The sequence below is a fragment of the Antedon bifida genome, chromosome 6 (assembly GCF_963402885.1).
Source record: "Antedon bifida chromosome 6, ecAntBifi1.1, whole genome shotgun sequence".
Lineage (NCBI taxonomy): Eukaryota > Metazoa > Echinodermata > Crinoidea > Comatulida > Antedonidae > Antedon > Antedon bifida.
In genome coordinates this window covers 27,257,179-27,266,703 of record NC_136231.1, presented here as the reverse complement: position 1 = coordinate 27,266,703, position 9,525 = coordinate 27,257,179, and the positions used below count along the sequence as shown (strand labels likewise).

The following is a 9,525-nucleotide window of genomic DNA, read 5'->3' as shown; positions in this document are numbered from 1 at the left end:
TTCATTATTTAAGTAATTTTAGAATATTAATTCCTGTTGAATGTTTAATTATTGTAAATAACTCATTACATTTCCGTGTTTCATTTATAATGTAGTTTATTAGGTTCATTTCAAATGACGAAACACGTTGGGTTACATTGAGTTTGGAATTAGGCTCATTATGTCACCACATATATTTTTTTGTTTGAGCTTGTTCATCTTTGTTATGTTTAATACTGTAAAAACAGGTACGTATTCGATTTTCAAAAAGTTCATTTCATTCGTTAAGACGTCATTAATAAAATAAAGTAAAGAGGAATTTCACCATCTGCAAGGGAGTGCCCCATCGGAGGTGTTGACCGGTCGTGGGAGACCCGTATTGATTGTTGTATTTTTAAAATTATGTACATATTTGTTTCAATCTGTTTTTGTTCATAATGATGTCATATATATATATATGTGTACTCTATGTAAATGGTATCCAAACTGACAAGGAATTAGGCCTAGTTCTTGAACACCTCTGAAATTTCCCCAACACCGTTATTTCTAGACATATATTACGATAATAATAAATAAAACCATATGATTTTTTGTCGAGAATAATAAATTATATATTAATGCAATCACAATTATTAATTATAATTATGTAGGGCCACACAACCAATGATATTCATTATTATCTATTGTCTATATTTATAAAATATGCTATATTGCAATTTTCAGATGAAATCCTTGATGCTACTATTTGGTGTCCAAATCCAACGGTTGATATTGATGATGATTCAGACGTATCAACATTTGGGGGTTATACTGGTCCTCCAGATCAAACTACTGATATAACACTTGGAAGAAAAAGCGACACAGGCACTGGGTTACAAGGAAGATCGGTAATTTGGAGTGATGGTGGAAACACGTTAGCTTATGGTACAATGTTTCCTCCAGGTTCTAGCGTAGTATCAACATATTACAACGCATATATCGCATTAATTGTTGATATCGATGGTGGATCAGGTGCTGAAAAGGTCGGTGCTTTCTTCACGACTGCTACAAAAGATTCAAGATCGCAAGATATATCTATCATCATATTGCCTAAAAATGGTGAGTTGTATTTCTCAATTCAAATGAACAAAAATCAGGTTAAAAATTGTCTGAATTATTGTATCTAATTAAAATTGCTTTAGCTGACGTCACTCCATATGAACGAACTATTACTGCTAGTATTGGTGATCACGTGACATTAGAAGTCCGTACCTCATTAAATACAACAGAATTAAAATGGAAATTAAACAACGTTGACATACCACAAGGCAATGGTAAAGATGCATTGACTATTAATAATATCAGAACAAGTGATGCTGGAATATACGAATGTTACAAAGAAAGAAACGGAAAACATGCAATCATGAGATTGATTGTCAGAGGTGAGTGTAGGCCTCACTATTGATTTTACCAATGACATATAACAATATATGTATTTTATTATCATCTCGAAAAAAATTTGTAAAAAGGATATTGTTCAATTACGTAAGTAAATAAGTAGAGTCACTGTAGACCTAAAACTAACACAAGCTGCTCCTACTAGTCATTACCAAGTTGCTGCTGTAATGTAGGTCTACCAGATCGGATAATACAAAATACGTAAAGTCGTGTTATTTTACTTAAGGTTGCCCTACAAGAAAGTATGGACCAGAGTGTAAAGACGATTGTCCAGTTTGTTATAACGGAGGAATATGTGACCACGTGACTGGGTTATGCGCATGTCCACCTGGATTTAAAGGTGTTGATTGTTCTTATGGTGTGTAAATATTTCCTTACTTACTAGTAGAATCACAGTTATCTCAATGCCAATGGCATAGAACCATTCAAAATTTACAAAATATGAGGCATACATAAACATTCTTGCTTTCCACACACGTATATTGCCATTTTCTATTGGCATGGTGTACAAGGTAATTTGTTCTCGTATTTTCTATGAATATTTTTATAGAATAGAACCAACGCATTGAAAAAATCACAGACATCATGTTAATTTAAATTAATGTAAAATAAAACCCTATTTAAAATTTTAGGATGTGGTAACAATAACTGGGGTAGGTCATGTGCTTTTGCGTGCTTGAGCTATACAGGAGCAACATGCACAGGAACAATGTTGTGTCCTCCAGATCCTGTTGGATGCTCTTGCAATGCAGGTTTCCATGGTGATACATGTGATCAAGGTGAGTTATTGAAATTATGGAAAACAAATAAAAATCAATATTTACTAACAGTACTGTCATTTAACAGTTGTTATAATATTTTAAAAGATATTTGCTTGTTTACTCGAAATAGCATGTACAGGAATTACGTACGGTGCTGGATGTAGTCAAGAATGTCATTGTAGTTCAGGTAACTGTAACAACGCAATAGGATGTTCAGGTGGACCCTACACCTGTAGCAATGGATTTGTGGGGAAAACATGTCTTGGTATGTTTTATTGTTAGTTTATTTTGTAAATCTGTAGTGTTGTCACCAATTAATGTGTTTTATATTTTACTGTTTTTTTTTATAAAGATCGTCAAAAAATACAAATGAAAAAAACAAGGAGATACAATCGACTAGTAGTTTTATTAATTTTATTTGGAGAAAAAAGCAATTTGTTTTGATGCTTCTGGAAAAATGAAATTATTATCAACTAGTTTGATTCTGCATATTTTCAATAAAAATAAATGTCAGTTGAAGAATTAATTATTTCAGATTTAATGTAGCTAATGCGTTTGTATTTTCTTCAGATCACGTGACATGCCATTATGGAAAGTTTGGTGAATTTTGTCAGTATAATTGTCATTGTGCGACGTCATCATCATGTGATAAAAATACGGGTTACTGCTATAGTGGAAACTGTGAAGATGGATGGGGTGGCAACGACTGCCAGATAGGTTGGTAAATTGCATTATTGAATTGCTACGTTCAGAAATTTTTGTTTGGTTTTCTAAACTTTCTATGCATATTTGATTATCTGAATGATTTCAACCAGGCCAAACTAAAACAATATAAAACAGCATTTTAAACTCATTAGATTCAGTTTCTTTTTTTGTTACCACTTATTTGTAGGTTGTTGTGTTTTTAGGTGTTTTGGCAATAAAAAAATTAGAATTTAAAACAAACATATTAAGTATTGAAAATACCAGCGTAACGATGTAAATGACGAATCACTTGAGAGTGAGAGGTAAATAATAGAATATTAATAAATTCATTTTTCAGCTTTACCAATTCTGTCGTCTGCACCAACTGTCTCGAATATAACGGATAACTCAATTACAGTAAACTGGACTATTTGGGATGATAATACTGACTATGGTACCGGACCAGTTAAAGAGTACGTCGTGCAATACAGAACACCTATTGACTCAAGTTCAGAGTTCACAACAGCTGGTGCAGTAGACGGAAGTAGTTCTGAATTTGTAATAACCAATCTCAGTCCAAGAACCAGTTATGAAATAAGATTAAAAGTTTTTAAACAAGTATCACCAGAAGAGCGCAACACATTTACTTACAGTCCTACAGTAATATCAACAACAACAGGAGAAGGTACGAATTATACTTATAATTATTGTATTATATAATATGTACTATTGAATCTAAAAAATCAAAATCATTAACAATAAAGGTTGAAAAAAAAGACTTTGAATAGGTCATTTTGCAGCTTTAATAAATTAATAAAATAAAAATAAGTTTGTCAATTAGCCAATAAACCAAAAACCACTGACTTCCAGTCAAATTTGACTATTTTGTTGTCTTTAAATTGCAGTTTTTCAGGTAAAGTAAATAACTATTATGTGATATTAAAATGGCATATTATTCAACAACAAAAATTGTAGGGGGAAAATGTCTTTAAAGGCATTTAGTTTAGATTTTTAAATTTGAAATATGAAACAGTTCGTTCCTTATCTTGTGAAAGTAAAAAGTTTCCGGTTAAAATGTATTATCAATCCATCAATCTGTTTTATTGGCATGAAATCTATATATTGTTTATATTTATTTAATAATTTATTCAATTCATTTATAAAGTATATAATTTATTTTTAATCGGTTTAATATTATAATAATAATGTAAATGTTAACGTCGATTGAATATTGGGTGAGAATAGAACATTGACCTATTTATCTTGTTAATTATTCTCAGTAACAGGTGAAATTCTTGATCTTACTGTCTGGTGCCCAAATCCAATGGTTGACATTGATGATTACACAGTGTCAACATTTGGAGGTTACACTGGCGGTTTAGATGAAACTACTGATATAGTACTTGGAAGAGAAAGCGATACAGGCACTGGTTTACAGGGAAGGCCTGTAACGTGGAGTGATGGTGGAAGCACACCTGTACCTTCTGGTACAATGTTTCCTGTAGGATCGACAGTATTAAGATCATATCGTGCTGAACGTACTGCCCTCGTCGTTAAGATCGATGCTACCTCAGGTCAACAAAAAGTCGGTGCTTTCTTTGCAAATGCTACAAAGGACACCAGATCTCAACATATACCTTTCATAATTTTGCCTAAAAATGGTGAGTTGTGTATATATTATTTAATATCTTGGTTTACCTTTACCTAATTAGGCTTATATAAAAATCAGTTAGAAATATCACCGCGTATTATTTTATATATATCTTTCTTTAAATTTTAGTATGACAAGAAAATACATATTTACATATATACTAGAAAAGGACTGGGTAATTATCTTAATAATCAAATGATACTTTGTATCATATTATAATTATGCCTACTGAGAATCCACCTTCTTCTTACCTTTTTAGCTGACGTCGCTCCACTCCAACGATCTATTACTGTCAGTATTGGTGATCACGTGACTTTACAAGTCACAACCACAATACTTACGTCAGAATTGAAATGGAAATTAAACAACGTTGATATACCACAAGGCAATGGTAAAGATGCACTAACTATTAATAATATCAGAACAAGTGATGCTGGAATATACGAATGTTACAAAGACAGAAACGGAAAACATGCAATCATGAGATTGATTGTCAGAGGTGAGTTGTTGATAATGTTTTATTTGCTTTTAGTACTACGAACATAGTTTTTTTTATTTGTCATGATTTTATATTATAAATTTAGGCAGAGAGCTAACGAATCTAATTCATTTATTTATGTAATCTTAAATATACTATAGATTACTTCAAATGTAACATAATAAACATCAAACCCAGCAAGTGTGATAAACAAAATATGTATATTATGTTTTTTTCGTAATTCTACACTAACCAAACATTTTGTATTCAAACGTTATTATCTAATAACCAAGGTTGTCCTACAAAGAAATATGGACCAACCTGTGATGTAAATTGTCCAGTTTGTTATAATGGAGGAATATGTGACCACGTGACTGGATTATGTATCTGCCCAGCAGGATTTAAAGGCGATCATTGTTCAGAAGGTAGGTACATACAGCATATGACACTTCAGTACTTTATTTGTGTGTATCAATCCTTCTCCCAAATTAAATGCGACTTTCAAATTGGGTTATTTGCTAGCGGCCTCGTGGTGTAAATTTATGGTATCACTGATATTAACTTCATATACAATTAGGCCTCCCGATGTTTTATGGCGACACCTGAATTTGTAAATGAGTGGGTAGTAGTGGTGGTGCTTATGGTTAGCTTATTTCGGAGACCAAACCTAAGCTACACATAAGAACCAAGCACTGGGATGATGATTTTCAATAACATCCAGATAAAAAAACGAATTCTGTTTATTTCTTCAAAAATATGTAACACTTGTGTTACGAAAATGATAATAAATAAAAGATATACACCAATAAACAGTTTGTCAAAATTCTTTAAATAAAACCTAATAAATAAAATGTGTGTAATAAATATGTTATTTGATTACAGAAAAAACGATATAGGAAATAAAGGACAAAATAGATGTGTTTTTTTATGATAATAATTATAATATTTTAAAACCTACCATTTCAGGATGCGGTAACAATTACTGGGGTCGGACATGTGGTATTGTGTGCTCAAAAAAACGAGGATTAACATGTTCAGGAACCATGTTCTGCCCTCCAGATCCTGTTGGATGTGCCTGTATTGCAGGATTCCATGGTGATGCATGCGATGAAGGTGGGTTTATGATATATAAACACATTAGGCAAAGAACATTATTTCTAAACCGCCCGGTGATATACTGAAATTTAATTAATTAATTTGAACGATAGAGATGATGAAATCCGACCGAGACTCGAACTCGGACCGTCTGCTTGATATGCAGTTGCCCTAACCATTAGCCCACTGGGGCTTTCATGGTATTGTTCAAACTCGATTGGATAGCGACTCTTTAACATTCTCGGCGTGGTACGGCGGAACAGCACTAGTCCTCAGTTGTACGCACGCGCAGCAGAGATCAAATTGATACGCCCTCATCTTTCAGTATTTTTATTCACGAGGCGGAATCTCCGAAGAGATACTTTTATATAATTATATAAACACATCAGGCAAAGAACATTAATTCTAAACCGCCCGGTGATATACTGAAATTTAATTAATTAATTTGAAACGATATATAGATAGAGATGAGGAAATTTGTGAGAATTAGAATTATATATATATCTATCGGTTGGATGGCTTTTTCTTATTCTCATAGATTTATTCATCTTATCGTTTCAAATACGATCAATAAAACGCTTAAAAAGTTTAAAATTGATCAATACAGTATTTTATCGATGGTGACGTGAATTAATGATATGAATGGCATTTGCAACAAAGGCATATCTTGTTCTGTTTGTCTTAGTTATTGAAATTTGTATTCTACCACTTTATTGTTATGTTTCCACTCTCCTTGATTATGAATGGTACTACTGTTGTGTAGTTTTATGCATCAATGCTCAGTGTCCTGTTGTTTGATAGCCTTGATTGAATCTAATAACTGCTGTCTGATTTTAATATTGAATTATAAATAACCGTCTAAAATAAGTAAATCTTACTGTTACTACTATGTCGTTATTCAAAATGGGTAAGCATATTACTGGATACCAATTATTTTTTCTTTTGTGATCGCTTTTATTTTAATTTTAGAATGACTCGCATCATAGTCCTATCATTTTCTCTTCTTTATAACAGTATGTAATGGGACTAAATACGGTGCAGGTTGTAGTCAAGAATGTCATTGTAGTTCAGGTAACTGTAACAACGAAATAGGATGTTCAGGTGGACCATGCAGTGGTGGATATGAGGGAAATAAATGTCTTGGTAAATTTAATTTGATTTGCAAATATTTTAATATTCATACCTAGATTGCTCTTGAATTAACACTTTCAAATTACTGCTGTCTGTTACGACCAGTGTGTGCCAATACAAAATGTGCACAGTTAGAAAACTTAAGATTAAGTCAATCCAACTAAAGCCGACATGAATTAATTGCAAGAGGTCTAAGTAGTTTGCTCGGCGTCTTCTTAAAATGTATAATACTTAAATTGTAGTTTAATTAATTCTTCAGTAAGATTCCATTCTGAGAACCAAACGTTAAAATCGCTAAAGGCCTCTACATAACGTATAAATTATTTACTGTGTACAATATTATTTTTAGATGATATAATTAAATGTTGTGTTCATTTTTATGACCCTGTCATGACACTCTTTTTTGTTTTATTTTATCTTTTCTCTTTATTTTGGTGTTCCTGCCTTCAGACCACGTGACATGCGACGATGGAAAGTTTGGTGAGATTTGTCAGTATAGTTGTCACTGTGAAACATCTTTCTCATGCAGCAAAACCACGGGTTACTGCAGTAGTGGGGACTGTGCGTATGGATGGGGAGGTAATGATTGCCAGATAGGTGAGTAAAGTTTAAAATGTCAGCCATTGAATGCATACTTACTATTTTTTATTGATATGCTTTCTTCCTGTTATAACAATCATTGAGGTACATGTATAGATGTCTATGCCAAAAGTGACCAATATCAAACTTCAGGGTGTCAATTTCTTGATATTCTAAAACAACAATTGTTGGTCAATGATCCATTGGGCCTACATGGTAATCGAATAGCTATTTCCAAATAGAGTAAATACCTAAATGTTTTATTTTCTATCCCTAAACCTACTATATTTTTACACTCCATTATATATGTGTTGATTTCCTCAGCTTTACCGCATTTATTTAAGACAATAACAATTAATGATGTCACAGCCACCAATATGACTGTCTCGTATGGTTGGACTTTTGGTGAGGATTATGGAACTGGACCAGCGTCATCTTATAAAGTGTTATATAAAAGTGAAGAAGAATCAACATTTACAACAATCACAACAACTGATGACGTCTTTACAATTACTGAGTTGCTGCCAAATCGAACAATTGAGGTGAAAGTTCATGTTTGTAAGAACATCGGCGGACAAGATGTTTGTGGACCAGACAGTCAAGTTGAGACAGAAACAACTATATGTTCAAGTAAGATCAATTGATCAATAATTGATAAACAACAATTAATCATTCATATTCATCATCTGAAAAAAAGCATAGAAACCTTTGACAGAAAAATAATTGTGACTAAACATTGAATAATTAACATCGGCAGTAAGTTTGCATGTTTGCTAATTTTTATTTTTACACTCAAAGGCAAAAGAGGGAATGATATTTTCTTAAACATTATGCCTGTCGAGCTGCTTTCGCGACAAGATGATTGAAGGCAGTTGGTGTTTTTTTCATAACATTTCTCCTTCTTAATGATTATATACAGCTTGATATGTTGTATCTTTATATTTAGTATCCAAGAGATTATTTGCAAATTTGTGTATTACTTTCTATTTCTCTATTTTTTTTATAGATTTATCTAATAGATGGGTCAGTAGGCCTTACTAACAATCGGATTCTTTATTATTATTTTAATTATCTATTGTTATGTATTTCTTAGTTCCAAGCAAAGTTGTTGGACTTGCTGATATTTCAGGGCCCGATTATATGGTTTTATTTTGGAATGAAGTGGCTAATGGAAACTGTCTTGTTATATACAACGTAACTTATCAGTTAATAGAATTTGATATGTGTGATAACACTAGTAATGAAGTCATCAATGAAGGTTCCGTTCAAACTGCTTCATACACCTTATCAAATCTGAGTGCGTATTCCCGATATCGAATCCAAGTTACTGCGGTATCTAATGATGTAGCTGGAGAAGCATCAGATGAACATACAGCACAAACCGAAGAGAGTGGTAGGCAAACCAATGAATACTTTTCTTTTATAGCCAGTATATTACTAAGTAGTGTTAATATGCTCCATAGAATACATCTTTCGTCACATGATTGGCGATTAATTTTAAATACAAAATAGGTTATTATCATATCTGTGTGCATTACTATAAATGCAACTATTAATTCATAGTGTGTTTTAATTCTAAAATAACTTGTGCAGAAGAAATATGATCTTACTTTAGTTCATGGTATTTTAGAAATATCGCATTTCTTGTCATAGAATTTGCAGGTATGAGGTCAGAGGAAATGTGATATAAATTATGTCTGTAAGTTATGATTATTAATAACAGTTTCTCC

General features: G+C 32.4%; 2 protein-coding genes across 2 annotated transcripts; both read left to right on the top strand.

Annotated features, from left to right (window-relative positions):
• The first annotated feature begins 205 nt into the window (after positions 1 to 205).
• On the top strand, positions 206 to 9,307 carry LOC144845768 (uncharacterized). The gene is made up of 9 exons (XM_078703197.1): positions 206 to 227; positions 703 to 1,077; positions 1,161 to 1,400; positions 1,643 to 1,774; positions 5,957 to 6,103; positions 7,100 to 7,228; positions 7,667 to 7,813; positions 8,120 to 8,425; positions 8,889 to 9,307. Exons 1-9 carry the CDS (start codon positions 206 to 208, stop codon positions 9,305 to 9,307), a joined length of 1,917 nt encoding a protein of 638 aa, XP_078559323.1.
• Positions 2,072 to 5,886, top strand: LOC144844944 (uncharacterized). Its single transcript, XM_078702059.1, has 8 exons — positions 2,072 to 2,195; positions 2,308 to 2,442; positions 2,748 to 2,894; positions 3,220 to 3,546; positions 4,142 to 4,522; positions 4,772 to 5,011; positions 5,284 to 5,415; positions 5,873 to 5,886. Exons 1-8 carry the CDS (start codon positions 2,126 to 2,128, stop codon positions 5,884 to 5,886), a joined length of 1,446 nt encoding a protein of 481 aa, XP_078558185.1. The 5' UTR covers positions 2,072 to 2,125.
• Positions 9,308 to 9,525: the final 218 nt, after the last annotated feature.

Coding starts and splice junctions, on each gene's coding strand:
- LOC144845768 (XM_078703197.1), top strand. CDS start 206: ATGTTTAATACTGTAAAAACAG. Junction 7,814..8,119: donor AGGTAATGATTGCCAGATAG/GTGAGTAAAGTT, acceptor TGATTTCCTCAG/CTTTACCGCATTTATTTAAG. Junction 8,426..8,888: donor AGAAACAACTATATGTTCAA/GTAAGATCAATT, acceptor TGTATTTCTTAG/TTCCAAGCAAAGTTGTTGGA.
- LOC144844944 (XM_078702059.1), top strand. CDS start 2,126: ATGTTGTGTCCTCCAGATCCTGTTGGATGCTCTTGCAATGCAGGTTTC. Junction 3,547..4,141: donor ATCAACAACAACAGGAGAAG/GTACGAATTATA, acceptor AATTATTCTCAG/TAACAGGTGAAATTCTTGAT. Junction 5,012..5,283: donor CATGAGATTGATTGTCAGAG/GTGAGTTGTTGA, acceptor CTAATAACCAAG/GTTGTCCTACAAAGAAATAT.